General features: G+C 43.6%; 1 protein-coding gene across 1 annotated transcript; it reads right to left on the bottom strand.

Annotated features, from left to right (window-relative positions):
* Positions 1-11,565: 11,565 nt before the first annotated feature.
* On the bottom strand, positions 11,566-13,844 carry LOC119262044 (C-type lectin domain family 17, member A-like). Its single transcript, XM_037532913.1, has 4 exons — positions 13,773-13,844; positions 12,275-12,399; positions 12,049-12,155; positions 11,566-11,946 (listed from the first exon to the last, which is right to left on the bottom strand). Exons 1-4 carry the CDS (start codon positions 13,837-13,839, stop codon positions 11,796-11,798), a joined length of 450 nt encoding a protein of 149 aa, XP_037388810.1. The 5' UTR covers positions 13,840-13,844; the 3' UTR covers positions 11,566-11,795.
* Between the last annotated feature and the right edge of the window lie 2,369 nt (positions 13,845-16,213).

The following is a 16,213-nucleotide window of genomic DNA, read 5'->3' as shown; positions in this document are numbered from 1 at the left end:
AGTGCTTGTCGTGTTCTGACCATAAAGGATAGTTTAAAACAGCAATTAACCACCCAGGAGCAAAATTCAGCCTTCAAGCTTGAAAGAAATAATGAAGTGACATTTATTGCGGTATCAGTATCGAACGATATGAATTTTGTGTATCATGATACATTTTTTGCCATATCGCCCAGCTCCACTCTGAATAAAAATACACATTTTGTAATGCATATTAATTAATGAGCTACAAGCAGAGCAATGTGGAGTGTCTGTTCACCCTGATTTGTCACTATTAGAACCTGTAAGAACTAGAACAGTGTATTGTCACACAGTACAAGAGGCTGAAGACAATAAGCTGTGTAAACTTTTTGAAGCATCATGAAGATAGGTGAGTGCGCATGTATGTATACACACACACACACACACACACACACACACACACACACACACATACATATGTATGTATATATATATATATATATATATATATATATATATATATATATATATATATAATACGTATGTGTGTGTGTGTATGTGAGTACCTGAGGTCATAGTCGCTTTACGGCTTCTGGTCACACTCGTCTCTGGGACATCATCTTCATTGGCGTAGATGTCCTTATAATAATTGCTGTGGTCTGAATGAGTTGATGTGTTTTCTATTGGAATTTCTGAATTTGCATATATATCCTCATTCATCTTCAGCTCTTTGATCTTCTGTAAACGTGTTGATGCCATTAAGTGGGTTTTTGCTGTATCTGCAGATGTGAAGTCTCCACTACAGTCTTCAGCTCTCAGAGTAACTCTGTCTGGGTGATACTGCTGAATACATACTTGCTCACAGCACAGGAAGTTTAGGCATTTCTTTTTTTTTTCCAGCTTTGACACCCATGTCTGTCACCCATCTCTGTCTTCAGGAACTGTTTTTTTTTTTTTTGGTTTCTAACTGCAGAGATCAGTTCCTGTTGTTTCTGCTCTGTTAAAGGTTAAAATAAAGTTGTCATTGTATATATCTTGTTAGAGTTTGCAATTTCTACAGATGTGAAGAAAAGTCATTGCTTAGATACAGTGACCTCTAGCACTGGGATTAATAACGGCATGCAAAACTGCATAGGTGTGTCATAAACGGGGTTAGAAGGAGGTTCAGTGGGCCTCGAGGAGCCCAAACCAACCACTGCCTCTGTCTTGGTCTGTGTACTACTATGTGTTCGGGTTCATCTTTATTAATGAAGCATTAAAAACTGATCTGTGAGCTCACTAAAGAAGTGAGACTGTGACAGAAAAGGCCCTCTGTGGTTGGTCTACAAGTCATGTGGTTGTACTTGCAGTGTAACATAACATGGTTAAAGTGTGAATTCAGCAGCACAAAGTTTCAAGCTAGTGTTGCACGTACTTTGGCCTTCATAACAGCACAAATTTGCCTGGCCAAGATGCTGGAATATCCAAGAATATTGCGCCACATAGAAATGATTGGGGCCTTTTGCACCAATAGAGCTTATGCCTGGTTATAGACTTAGGCCCAATCCCATTTCTTTTTTTACCCCTACCCCTTGATTCGAGTGTCGCCCTTGCCCATTGGAACTGAGTTACAAGGGGTAGTGCTTGAAATCTTCCCCTACGAAATGGGACAACCCTCAAATTAAAAAAAAACAAAACATTGCTTCATTAACAGCTACTAGCGGTGCTCTGTGGGTGCCCCGGTCCCTCTTTAGTGACAGCAGAGAAAGGAAAAGTTTGGCTCCTCAGCTCAGCTTTAGTTACATTTAGGGCACCATATGCTTTCAATATAAGACGATGATTATTATTATTATTATTATTATTATTATTATCACCCACTCTTAATTCTTTGGTGGTACGAAGCTGAAGTCCGCTGTTCACAAGCTTCTTGTTCGAATTTTCCCATTCTACCTAAAATGGTGCAGCAGTTAGAATCTGGAGCTTCTGGCGTCAGAACTGCTGGACAACTTAAGGTGGAATGGAAAAGTTAGCTAGCTCGCTACCTAGACAATAGCATGCTATTAGCAATTTTTATGCTTGTAATGTAGAAAACAAGCGTAATTCATTGACATGACATTCAACTAGCACAAAATGCTTATCGACGTTTTAAACAGAGAAAATACTCACATTTGTGGGTTTATTTGGTCACTCACGCAGCCATCTTGGCATTTTTTTCCTTTTTTTTTCTCATAACACTCTGTTTGGAGTTTAAGCAAGTTTTACTCAACTTGTAACTAATTTACAAAAAAATCTTAAACTGAAACTTTACTTGTGTGTAAAAGTGATTTCAGAGCCACTCGGTTCTCCCTGATGGAAACTGTTTCCCTTCAGTGTTTTGTGCTTATGATTATTTTAATAGACGTCAGCGTCACTAATTAATGACGTTCTATTAAAAGACTGGGTTACCAAGAGAGACGCTGGAGGACTTTCACCTGAAATGATTTCATGAAGAGAGTCATGTTATACAAATGATAACAGGACATCAGAGCCAGAATTAATCTTTTAGTACTTTTACTTTATACTTAAGTACATTTGAAGGCAAATACTTTTATACTTTTACTCAAGTTGAGGTCTAGAGTAAGGACTTCTACTTTTACTGGAGTAATATTTTACCTTGGGTATCTCTACTTTAACTCAAGTATGTGATTTGTGTACTTTGTCCACCTCTGCTGCCTACAGCTAAGCTAGCTACCTAAACAAAATGAATCTGAAGTGAATCAGTGCAGCTTGTTTACCCAAAATTCCAAAAGAGTGCATCATTTAAGAAGGTCAGTCCTGTGTTGATATTGTCATGTTTTTATGGTCTCTATGTTTATGGAGTTTACTTGCGTGGGTGTAGAAGCAAGCTGCGACAAAGACACTTGAAGGTAGTTAGCCGAGTTGTTTACTGAGAATCTTCGACAGTACAGGGCAATGAAGTAACCAACACTCACCACAGTCTCAAAATCAATGGGACGCTGTTACAGTCTCTGTGTGGTTACGGTCTGGCTACAGGTGTTGAGGCACTCTTGCTCGGGCACAGAACGCTATTGTTTTCGTCCATGCGGTGAGCTACGAGCTGCCTTCTTCATAAACCAAACTTAGACTACTGTTCTCCTACTGCGGCTGCGCATGACTTGCAAAACAACTGAACACAGAAACAGCCTAGCCAATGGCACAAAAGTAACTCCACTAACAATATTAAACACAATTTAAAGTAAGCTAAATGATTTTAATCCATCTACACTACACCACCCCCCTCTCTGGAGTACTGAGTCCCTTCAGTACCTACTGGAATATTAAACATGTGAACAATTATTTATGTGTAACTGTTAACTCTAGAATGTCCTTGGAACTCTTTTAACTGTTATATCTTGCAGGTCGTCGGATCTCTCGACCTCTTTGTGTTTTCGGACATTCCTTGTGTTGTTCTGTGTTTCTCTCAATGTCCAGTTCCTCTGTGTATGTTTCTTTCTGGGTTGGTTCCGTTATGTCTGAAGTCTCAGCACTGCTGACAGGCAGTTGTTCAGTGTAGCCTTGAGAACCAAGGTGAGTGTCCGGATCCGGGTGAGTAGCACTGTCTTGCAGGACCCGATTTCGCTGATGTTGAATCCAAGCTGGTATGACCTTGCTGTCATAAGGCTTGAGTCTATCATGATGCATGATCTTTCTGTGTCGCATCCCCTGGATTTCATAGAGCACTGGGCCATAGCATGCCGAAACCACAAATGGTCCCTTCCAAGGAGGCTGCAGTTTTGGGCTGTGACCTATATGTTTGGTGGTGTCTCTCATGTACACAAGATCTCCCACACTGAAAGACTTCTCTTGTGCTCTCAGGTCATACACTTACTTTTGTTTTCGTTGAGCAGCTCTAAGGTTCTCTCTTGCTATGTTATGCGTCTCTTTCATTCCTTCTTCCAGTCTGTAAAGCAACTCTGGGACTTCCAGGCCACTATCTTGCAACTCTGCCACACCAGTCCAGAGGTCTTGAGGTTGGTGTACTTCCCTTCCTAACATGAGTCTGTTTGGCGTATGTTTCGTTGCAACATGCACGGAGCTACGGTAGGCTGCGGTTAGGAGTGGTAGATGCTCGTCCCAGTTTTTCTGGTTCCTATCAACATAGCACCTTATCATCTGTAGCAATGTCCTGTTAAATCTCTCGGCTTGGCCATTAGATGCTGGATGGTAGGGTGTTGTTCTTGTCTTTGAGACTTGTAGTAGTTTGCACACATTCTTGAAGAGCAAGCTTTCAAAATTGCTACCTTGATCTGTGTGAAGCTCTAGTGGGGCGCCGAACCGGGTTACAAACTCATGCACCAGTTTCTTGGCAGTAGTTTCAGCTCCTTGATCTGGAACTGGTAAGGCTTCAACCCAGCAGGTGAACTGGTCCATAATGACAAGGATGTACCTGTTTCCGGAACCAGACACTGGGAATGGGCCCAGGATATCCAGGTGTACACGGTCCAAAGGCGCTCCAGCCTGGTAGGGCTGCAATTTAGCACGTCTGGTGCGACCTACCATCTTGCACTCATTACAGTACTTGCATCTCCGTACGAACAAGTGGACATCTTCTCCCATACCATACCAGTGATAGTTCTGACGGAGACGCTCCAGAGTTTTTCCTTCCCCTAAGTGACCTGACTGAGGTGGATCATGGCAGGCCTTCAAAACCTCCGTCTGCAGTGAGGCAGGGACCAGCAGCAGGAAGGATGGATTCTTGTTCCCGGGTCTCTCCCAGCGGTAGTACAGTACTCCATGCTGTAGTTCTACTTGGGGCCAGCATAGCCAGTACTTATGAACAGCTGGGCTCTCCAGAGCCACTTCCTCCTTCCTTGGAAGACTGCCACATTCCTTCCACCTGTATAAGATAGACAGGACCGGATCTGATTTCTGCTCTTGTGTCAGCTGCTCTCTGGAGAGGGGCTGTAACCAGTTTGTAGATGGTGTTTCTGGTGGGGCACTTGGGTGTCCTTCTGCCACTTCACTCCCACTGTTTACATCCTCTCCATACTCATGTCCCTGTTCTATGCTTCTTAATGCCAAGGGAACTACATAGTCAACATCCTCCCCAAATCTCTCCCACAAGTCATGGAGTCTTTGGCAATGCTTACACCCTTTGCAAGGTAGGTCAGCCAGTTCCTTGCCTGCTTGGTAACAGTTGCACTCATCCCAGCTTCCTCCATCTCGTCTGGACATGACATCAGCATTACAGTGTTGTTTACCTGCCCCGTGCTCAATATCAAAGTCATACTGGCTCAGTTCTTCCAGCCAACGAGCCAGTTGTCCCTCAGGATGTTTAAATCGGAACAACCAGGTGAGGCTGTGGTGGTCAGTTCGTAGCACAAACTTTTGACCAAGCAGGTAGTGGCAGAATTGCCGAGTGTAGCGGACAGCGGCCAATAACTCTCGTCTGGTAACGCAATACCTTTTCTGTGTTGGTGTGAGGTGAGCGCTGGCATAGGTGATCACCCTCTCTTCTTCCCATTGGAGCTGTGACAAAACCGCTCCAATTCTGTGGTTAGAGGCATCTGTATCTAGGATGTACTTTCCCTCTGCCCTGGGATATGATAAGACAGGAGATGAGACAAGTTTGTCCTTGAGCTGCTCAAAGGCGCATTGCTGTTCCGCCCCCCATGAAAATGAGGTACCTTTCTTCATTAAGCTGGTTAATGGGCTAGCTAGTTCTGCAAAGGCTGGGACAAACTTGCGATAATAGTTGCACAACCCTAAGAAGGCTTGAACGTCTTGAACAGAGCATGGAGGCTGCCAGTCTTTCACATCTTTGATAAGGGCTGGATTGGGACTGATACCTTCACCACTGACTACGTGTCCAAGGAAAAGTACTTGCTCTTTGAGAAGATGGCACTTGGATGGTTTCAACTTTAATCCATAACTGCTCAGACGTTGGAAGACATCCTCCAAACGATCAAGGCTTTCGTCTACCCCTTTGCCCAGGATGATAACATCGTCCAGGTATATAAGCAGCGTGTCCCACTGAAATCCACGCAGCACTAGTTCCATTGCCCTCTGAAAGGTGCTTGGAGCATTACACAGCCCGAAAGGCATGCGTGTATACTCATACAGGCCATATCGGGTGATGAATGCTGTTTTCTCACGGTCTTTCTCATCAACAGCAATTTGCCAATATCCAGATCGAGGGTTGAGAAAACATTAGCTCCTCCCAGAACATCCAGACACTCTTTTATCTTGGGAAGGGGGTAGGCGTCCTTCACAGTGACATTGTTAAGGCGTCTGTAGTCAATGCACCAGCGAACTCCACCATCCTTTTTCCATACCAGCACCACCGGTGACGCCCATTCAGAGGATGAGGGTACAACGACGTCAGCCTCTAACATAGTTTGGAGATGCTTCTCTTCCTCTTTCTGGAAGCCAAGGGGTGTTCTTCGGACTGGCTGTCGGATTGGCCTAGCTGTTCCGGTATTGATTTTGTGGGTAACAGATGCTAGGTAGCCCAGGTCAGAGTCACTGGCTGAGAAAAGTGTCTGATACTTCAGTAAGAGTGCAATGAGTCTCTGTTGCTGTGCATCGCTGAGAACTTCACTGGATAGAGCAAACAGTTCTTGCAGATGTTCAGGCAGTTCTGTTGCAGTCTCTATCCTTCTTATCTCTGGCCATTGCAAACTATGTTGCACTTCTAGACTGTGGGATGTCTCAAGGGAATCTTCTGGATATGTTTCTACCAAGAGACCAAGACAAGCTCCTTTTGGTAGAGCAGCTTTGTGTCTTGAAAGATTGTATAGCCTGACTGGAACTCGCTTTTCCATCATGGTGGCAATGCTGCCTGAAGCGACGGCCTCAGAGACGTTTAGGGGCTCTAGGACAGCACATACCCCTGGATGGTGTTGGTCAACATCTCCCCACACCAAGCATTCACATTCAGGTGGCAGGGTTGTGTCCTTCTCTAGGAGTACTCGAGCCATATGATAGTCTGGCCCCTCCCCCCCAACTATCTTAGCTGGTAACAACTCATTTTCGATAAACGCTTTCGCACTGGCATAGATTGTTACATTTACAGCTCTTAACAGGTCCAGGCCAAGAAGGACGTGATCACGGATAGGGGCAACATAAACTTCCCATGTAAAGTTCCGAGTGCCTAACTGGAAGTCGACCCGCTGTCCTCCCATAACAATCATTTCCTTTCCAGACTCAGCATTCCGAAGACATGTCTTTTTTGATGCAGTCTGTTCACTGGGATGGAAACGTTGATACAAACTGTCTGAAATTACAGTTGCTTCAGCACCAGTGTCAACTACAGCTTGAACAGGGATGTTATTAACTGTAAGAGATATTATAAGGCTTGGGCCCCTGGATGTGGCACGGTTAACCCTTGGGGTTGGGGACTGACTTCTCTGGCGAATACACCTTCCTGTGGAAGTGGCTGGGCTAAACTCTTTGACACTAGAGTTAGGTTGAACCGTTGGACTTGGAGACCTTTGACACTCTCGTTGGAAATGTCCCTCTTCACCACATCTATAGCACAATATCGCTGTAGCTCGGTTTGGGCTTAAAGAGTGAACTCTGGGTTGGTCTCCTAGTGGGGTGGCTTGCTGCCCTTGCCTCCTCCCATGATGGTGCACATGCTTGTCTGTTTGGCTTTGGGCTGTAGGCTGAGCGAGTTTGGCTTCGATCTGGTCCAACTTATTTATCAGGACTTGGAGCTGATCTACTGTTACATAGTTGCACTTGATCTTCTCCACTGAGTCAGCCAGACATGCAGTTTTTTCAGCTAATGTAGCAAATGTATCTGCAGTAGCGTAACTTGGGCTTTGAACTCTACGATATGCAACATGCAGGTCATCGTATGTGTTTTCCTCGTCAGCCCAGCTGATACGTCTAGCCTGACCTCTGGTATCAACCTCTCTGCCCACAGTAGCACGATAATTTTGTTCATGTGCTTCAGCAAGTCTTTGAGCTTCTAACAGTGAGTGAGGATCTCGATTCATGACTTCATAGGCGACTTTCTGGTTTTTTAGGCCTTTTAGGAATGCATCTACTGCAAGTTTATCCTGGAGCTCTAGGTCTACACCAGGATATGCAACAGTGACCAACCGTCTAATTTCCTCTGCAAACTCAGCTGCTGACCCCTTAAGCTGTCTCAATTCTCCCAATTTCCTTCTCGCTATAGTTGGGGGATCTTGCTGCCCAAACCGCTGTGTAAGCTGCTCTTTTAACAGAGTATAGTCTTCCCGAATGTGTTCAGGTAGAGAGCAGACATACTTAATAGCAGCGCCACGCAAGCACTCGTGTAGTCTGTCTACGCGCTGGGTGCTGGTCCAGCCATACTTCCTGGCTAGCCTCTCAAATGGCAAGAGAAATGACTCCCAATCTTCATTTCCATCAAATAGGACTAATTTCACCTTATAGCCTTCAGTCACAGCATGCTGGGTTTGTTGACTAGAGTCACGAGGCCTGTAATCGCCAGGATGACTTGGTGTTGGTCGCTGGAGGGCCCGTTCACTGTCTCTGCGTCTCACATCAGGATCTGCATTTAGAATTGCTCTATTGGGGCCTGCGCTCCGTGCTCGCTGTTGTATCACATCCAGCTCTGCAGCAAAGGGACCAGTATTTGCAACATTGGACCTGTGTGCAGTCTCCAATGGGGCAGGCTGAAGGACAGCTGGGTGAGAGTGTCTCTCTGGTGGCCTTTCAGCATGCTGACTTGGTGGAGCAACACGGCTAAATTCTGTCATCTGCTGCAGAATTGGGGTGAGCATCATTTGCAGTTGCTGATTGCTTTGGTTTTCCAACACAGCCTTCAGCCATGTAGGTGGCTGTTCAGAGTCAGAAGCAAAATGTCTTCTTCTGACATTTTTATTGTTTGTTCGTTTTTTTTTTTCTTAACGTTTGTGGAGCTGTATGCACATTTTAGTGGCGTGTGGAGCGCTTACAATGTCTTCCTGCGCGTTTTTGTGGCACCTTTGACGCTTGTAATACGTTTCTGCGCAAACTTGTGGCGCCTTTGTTTTTTTTTTGTTTGTTTGTTTTTTATGCGCAGCGCTGTGCAGAGAATGTAGAGCTAGCGTAAGCCGCCAATGTGTAGCGTTTTGCTCAACGCTTCGTTTTCTCCCAAAAAGTGGCACTTTCAATGTTATCGTCACACTCCAAGCACAAAATGTCCCAGTTCTGACACCAGTTGTCGCGTTTTTATGGTCTCTATGTTTATGGAGTTTACTTGCGTGGGTGTAGAAGCAAGCCGCGACAAAGACACTTGAAGGTAGTTAGCCGAGTTGTTTACTGAGAATCTTCTACAGTACAGGGCAATGAAGTAACCAACACTCACCACAGTCTCAAAATGAATGGGACGCTGTTACAGTCTCTGTGTGGTTACGGTCTGGCTACAGGTGTTGAGGCACTCTTGCTCGGGCACAGAACGCTATTGTTTTCGCCCATGCGGTGAGCTACGAGCTGCCTTCTTCATAAACCAAACTTAGACTACTGTTCTCCTACTGCGGCTGCGCATGACTTGCAAAACAACTGAACACAGAAACAGCCTAGCCAATGGCACAAAAGTAACTCCACTAACAATATTAAACACAATTTAAAGTAAGCTAAATGATTTTAATCCATCTACACTACAATATTTAGTAAATTATCATTTCGCAGGAAACACTAACTTTCGTTCTTCTGGTAAATTGACCCCGACTTTTGCTGAAGTGAGGAAGACCAAGCAGATGGATATTTAGATTGGCAATTTTAGATAAAGTACACTAATAATACCTGGGTGGTGAATTTGAAGGATCTTCCTTGTTCTGGCGTACTCCTCTGTGTTAGGGTCATGGCCTAACCCTGTCGGTGCACTCATAGGCAGCCACCACCATGTCCTCTCGTTCTTCTCTCTTCAGCTTCACCAAGCAGTTCTTTAGAAACATTCTGAGATATCTCTTGAATCAGTAGAAGACAGAGGTGGTAGAGCAGCCATATTCAGTTAACACCATGAAATAATGAAGTAGAAGTAGATCTGAAGTAAGAGCAGAACTCCAGTGGACACAGTAGCACTAATACATATGGCATGAACCAGCATGTGTTTAGCACGGAGCTTAAAGTATAAATGAGTAAAAAATTGACTTCTTTCCTCACAAGTATAATTGAGCATATATGAAAGTAGTGTTTGAAAATACTCAAAAAATATAAATCTATCCAATTGTACAGGTAACTGAGTAAACTGGTTATAACTGTTCACCTCTGTTAGGAGAATGTAAAGAAGTGAACATGTCTCTGTCAAATCTGTGAAAACACTACTTCTTTACTCTATGCTTTAATGGCAGTTTAAGGGTTGTGTTCCTTTAGCAGTTTCTTTGGGCTTTAAAGAAATAACACTGTGGTTTAGGTGTGAATATGGCAGTGTAGCCAGTAGTGTGCTGGTTTGTTTCTACCATGTCAACATGCTACAAATATTAACATAAAATCAATTTGTTAATGACCTGGTTTGTCAACATTACACACACACACACACACACACACACACACACACACACACACACACACACACACACACACACACACTATGTATCGATTGTTGAGCCATGTTTGTTTGTGTACATTATCTATTTCCTCTGAAGTTATTTTGGGACTTTTTACCCAGTGTTTCTTTGAATTGCTCAGTAGCAACAATTTGAGTGAAGTGTCAAGCAAATGAATTATAAAATGTAAGGAATAGTCTTAAAAAGACATTAGTGGAACATACTAAAGGATTGAGTTTCACTAGGGTGGCGCTAGAGGGCAGTAAGGAAGTCAGTTCACCTTGAAGATTTTGCTTCTGTAAAATTCAAGCTGCTTTATGGTGCCAGTACAAGACAATAAAGAAGGAAAGCTGGTTTTGTACATTCTGTACAGTAAGCATAATTTCCATTAAAACAATTCATTTCAATAAAGTACAACCTCCTTTTTAAATGTAAATAAAAACAGATTTAAAGTGATGTGCAAGCGCTATATTTAATTGAAAATAGGACAAAAACATCAACGGTCAAAGCTGCTTAAAAACAGGCTTAAAAGGTTCATTTTCTTAAATATACAGAACTTTCAGGAACTGTCTTGTGGCAAAGGTGGCATCCTATGACAGTGGCAGGTTTGACAGTAGTAACTAATGACAGTAGTAGTTAAACACAGCTAACATCAGAATCATGAATGTAGGTATGGGCTGTGTTAAAGACTTCCTAAAATCAACAACCATATCCTCTGTATTCATAACATTCAGATGAAGAAATGACTAATTTCACCATGAAGCAGCGTCATGAACTACAGCTCCATTAGCATAAAAGATTAACAGTCCCTGTATCGTCCACTAACTTTATAATAAGACTATTTTCACAACTGTTCCAACACTCACTGGTATACATAATATAAAGGACAGGAGACTGAGGGAAAACAGTAAACAAGTATAAAAGTAAGAATCATCAAGAATAATAACACCAGAAGTTGTTCGCAAAAGCACGTTTGAGTCACAGAATGAGGTAAAATAGTTTAACAACTGCTGAAATATTCTGAATTATACTGTTTAATGGTAGATTCCTGTAATAGGCTGTTAATGCTTAAAAAGTATATATATATATAAAAGTAAAAGACTGTGTGTGTGTGTGTGTGTGTGTGTGTGTGTTGGGGGGGTGGGGGTAAGTGCCAGGCTCAAAAGCTTGTCAGGCAGTAACTGATTTGCTACAAAAGTTCAGGCAGAATTCAAAAGTTTACTATTTTCTTTGATGCAAGTAAATCCATATTTTTTCAAAAATGTAAGATAAATGCTGTATGAGTGTAAAATATATCATATATAATCTTAAACGTACAGACAAACTCAGGTCCTGCTGTTCACCCTCATGTAGACTAAACTAAAATCTTTTCTCACAGATTCCAACTGCAGGACGATCACAGGAATAATCAGCCCAGGTTGAGACTCGTTCAGATCCAGTATATTTATAGCCAGTTACAGCACAGTCCTCATTTCGTCCATAATCATTGGGTTCCCCTGTCCACCAGAACCTGAAACACAGAGAATCAGATTGTCTTCACTATTACACCTCTAGACCTTCTTAGAGAGTGAATACAGCATCATGAGCAGAGCTCAGCTCAGTGGTCCTTTACTTAGCGGCCAGTGTTGATTTGTCCACCCATTTCCAGACCCCCTCTGTGTCAACATCCCTCAGACCAATCCAAGCTTCAGAGCTGCCAAATGCTTCACTGATGAACTCCTGACATGGTACAGTATGGAATAATGTGATTAGATAACAGCTAAAGGGGTGTAGTGCACTGTATCTCTCTCTCTCTCTCTCTCTCTCTCTCTCTCTCTCTCTCTCTCTCTCTCTCTCACCTGTTCTTCTCTGCTGTTTATGATCACCAGGTCTGCTCCTCTCTCTCTGCAGAACTTTCTGCTCTCACTCCAGCTCTTCTTCTCAGTAGAGATGTAGTAGAAATTGGAAGTTTTCTTTTCTTGCTCTTTTCGTAGAGAAAGTCATGCATTAATAGGTCAATTCATTTGAAGGGGAGCTCGAGTGATTCTTCAGATTTTCTGCATAATTCAGTCATTAAGATGTTAATACTCTGTCTTTATTTAACGTACAGTCAGAATTAAGACTGCTAGTCTGCTATCACAGCAGTTGCTGTCTGCAGTCTTCAGTCACAGCTATCCCATCTTCCCTGTTGTTCCTCAGTGCTGTCGTGTGGCGCATTTTCAAATATCTGGCTTTTCAGCAGTTTATACATTTCAAAATAGCATGAAACATTCAGGGAGTCATTAGTTGTTGCTCTTTCTTAAGAGACGATTAAAGCATCTTTAAATAAATGTGCTTTAATGTCGTTGCTGCAGACTTCAGAGTCACCAAGTGTCTCTAATGTGACAGCACAACAGTGTTTGTTAGTCTTAGCTCACCTGAAGACATATTTGCATAAAAATGAAAAAATGGCTTTGACACGTGGTCATTTAGAGGGGATTTATCAGTCTAGTTTCTCCAGCAGGGGGTGGTGTTTGCACAAAAGTGTCTCCTTAAATAGAGAAGAAACATCCATCCATCCATCCATCTACTAATCCGCTCCTCCGTCAGGGTCGTGGGGGATGCTGGAGCCTATCCCAGCAGTCTTCGGGCGGAAAGCAGGATACACCCTGGACAGGTCGCCAGTCCATCGGAGGGCAGACAGACAGACAGAGACAGTCACTCACAACTAGGGGTAATTTAGCATGTCCAATCAACCTGACTGCATGTCTTTGGAAGGAAACCGGAGGAAACCCACACAGACACGGGGAGAACATGCAAACTCCACACAGAGAGGACCCCGGTCACCCGCTCGGGGAATCGAACCCAGGCCCTCTTTGCTGTGAGGCGACAGCGCTACCCACCACGCCACCGTGCTGCCTAGAGAAGAAACAGCCACAAATATTTCAAAAAGATGGTGACACTCAATGTTACATTATTTATGTGATTTTAATACAATGGGGCACTTTATTGTTTAACATGTTTTTAAGTATCATATCAATATTTCGATTTTTCCCAGGCCTAGAATATAGTAATAGAGAGCTGAGTCATTGTTGAGTGGCACTCAGAGACGCTGAGCAGTGCACACCTGCTGTTGTGAGTGTCTTTATATAAAAACAACAATTTTCTGTTTTTAGGCTCTGTTTGCCTTGTGATTCCTGTATAATGTGTCCACATCAGTCGGGAGGGTGCTCCGATATATCTTACTGCATTATATTGATTTTATGGATTTTTTCTTGATCTTACGGCCCCCAGTCATGAGCTACTAAGAGTAGTTCTAGAGTAGTTCTAGTAGTTCTAGTTTCCTTCTGATCACTAACTTGAGCTTTATTTACTCACCTAATTCTGCCAAATTCTTCTGAAGCGTTTCCTTTTCTTTCTGTAATTGGACCATCTCATTTGCCATGTTCTCATTATTGGTCTGTATCTGGTCTCTCTCTCTCTAGTCAGGTTGATGTAGCTGGTCTGTATCTGGTCTCTCTCTCTAGTCAGGTTGATGTAGCTGGTCTGTAACTGGTCTCTCTCTCTAGTCAGGTTGATGTAGCTGGTCTGTAACTGGTCTCTCTCTCTAGCCAGGTTGATGTAGCTGGTCTGTATCTGGTCTCTCTCTGTAGTCAGGTTGTTGAACTTGATCCACAGCACTGTGATGGCAGTCAGCAGGAGAACACACAGCAGCCCCAGACACACTGCAGTTAGTCGGCAGTATCTTCTTCCTACCGTATTGACTCTGGAAACTAGAAAGATACACAATAATATTCACCAATTCAGTGTATTCACTTTACCTAAATGCATGACATTTCTGTGTTAGATACTAGAATGTAACTGCTGCACCATTTAAGGTGGAACCAAAAATATTTGAACAACTCGTTGGCAAACAAGTAGGAAACCAGCTTCAGCCTCATTTGCCATTCTTCGTATTGGCCATATCTGAATGGTGGAGATGCAGCTCATCAGTAGCTGGTGGTAAAGTATCTCCAGCTCTAATACAACAAAAACAATTAAAATGAACGTTTCTGGCTCCATCTTTAAAGAACTTTAAAATAACTTAACAGCAGTGGTGTTCAAGGTGCAACGGTAAGGGCGGGAACAGCGATGCTGTGACGCAAACAGAAGATCCACTGTAGGGCAGACCATCTCATTTCGGTTCAGCCTTCAGGGGCCTACATGCCTTCACAGACTGCGTCCTCCAAAGGATGCAGCCTCTGAACTGGGACACACTGTCTGACAGGTGTGTGATGGAGACAGGGTCACATGATCACCCAAAGAGTTCTGGAAATTGGAGTCCATGCTGGTGGACTGCATGATACCTACACATACACACTTTGTACAACATTAAGTTGGGGTGGGTAATATAAACTGCTCAAAAAATAAAGGGAACACTCAAATAACATCCCAGATCTGAATGAATGAAATATTCTCATAGAATACTTTGTTCTGTACAAAGTTGAATGTGCTGACAACAAAATCACACAAAAATCATCAATGGAAATCAAATTTATTAACCAATGGAGGCCTGGATTTGGAGTCACACACAAAATTAAAGTGGAAAAACACACGACAGGCTGATCCAACTTTGATGTAATGTCCTTAAAACAAGTCAAAATGAGGCTCAGTAATGTGTGTGGCCTCCACGTGCCTGTATGACCTCCCTACAATGCCTGGGCATGCTCCTGATGAGGTGGCGGATGGTCTCCTGAGGGATCTCCTCCCAGACCTGGACTAAAGCATCCGCCAACTCCTGGACAGTCTGTGGTGCAACGTGGCGTTTGTGGATGGAGCGAGACATGATGTCCCAGATGTGCTCAATCGGATTCAGGTCTGGGGAACGGGTGGGCCAGTCCATAGCTTCAATGCCTTCATCTTGCAGGAACTGCTGACACACTCCAGCCACATGAGGTCTAGCATTGTCCTGCATTAGGAGGTTTGTGCAGACACATGCACATTTGTGGCCTGCTGGAGGTCATTTTGCAGGGCTCTGGCAGTGCTGCTCCTGTTCCTCCTTGCACAAAAGCGGAGGTAGCGGTCCTGCTGCTGGATTGTTGCCCTCCTACGGCCTCCTCCACGTCTCCTGGTGTACTGGCCTGTCTCCTGGACGCTGACGGACACAGCAAACCTTCTTGCCACAGCTCGCATTGATTGTGCCATCCTGGATGAGCTGCACTACCTGAGCCACTTGTGTGGGTTGTAGAGTCCGTCTCATGCTACCACGAGTGTGAAAGCACCACCAACATTCAAAAGTGACCAAAACATCAGCCAGAAAGCAGAAAGGTACTGAGAAGTGGTCTGTGGTCCCCACCTTCAGAACCACTCCTTTATTGAGTGTGCCTTGCTAATTGCCATTAATTTCCACCTGTTGTCTATTCCATTTGCACAACAGCTGTGAAATTGATTGTCAATCAGTGTTGCTTCCTAAGTGGACAGTTTGATTTCACAGAAGTTTGATTTACTTGGAGTTATATTGTGTTGTTTAAGTGTTCCCTTTATTTTTTTGAGCAGTGTATATATGTTCACCTACCAAAATATCCAGATAACAGCATCCTGTGACCACTGAGGAAGTTCTGCTGTGACTGATCCATTATTACCAGTTCAACACACCACCAGTGTCAGTATAAATGCAGTGCTGAGAGTGATTCACCACCCACATAATACCTGCTCAGTGGTGGTCCTGTGGGGGTCATGACCATTAAAGAACAGGGTAAAAGGGGGCTCATTTTCTATCTCGATCGCACCTCTCTCTCATTCTCAAGCATTATTTAAGGTCTAGGATGCATCACGTTAAG

Source organism: Pygocentrus nattereri, chromosome 22, assembly GCF_015220715.1.
Source record: "Pygocentrus nattereri isolate fPygNat1 chromosome 22, fPygNat1.pri, whole genome shotgun sequence".
In the NCBI taxonomy this organism is placed as follows: Eukaryota; Metazoa; Chordata; class Actinopteri; order Characiformes; family Serrasalmidae; genus Pygocentrus; species Pygocentrus nattereri.
Note: the sequence above shows the minus strand (reverse complement) of the source record. Positions and strands in the feature narration are given on the sequence as shown.

Coding starts and splice junctions, on each gene's coding strand:
- LOC119262044 (XM_037532913.1), bottom strand. CDS start 13,839: ATGGCAAATGAGATGGTCCAATTACAGAAAGAAAAGGAAACGCTTCAG. Junction 12,400..13,772: donor GAAGAATTTGGCAGAATTAG/GTGAGTAAATAA, acceptor CTCTACGAAAAG/AGCAAGAAAAGAAAACTTCC. Junction 11,947..12,048: donor AAATCAACACTGGCCGCTAA/GTAAAGGACCAC, acceptor TCTGTGTTTCAG/GTTCTGGTGGACAGGGGAAC.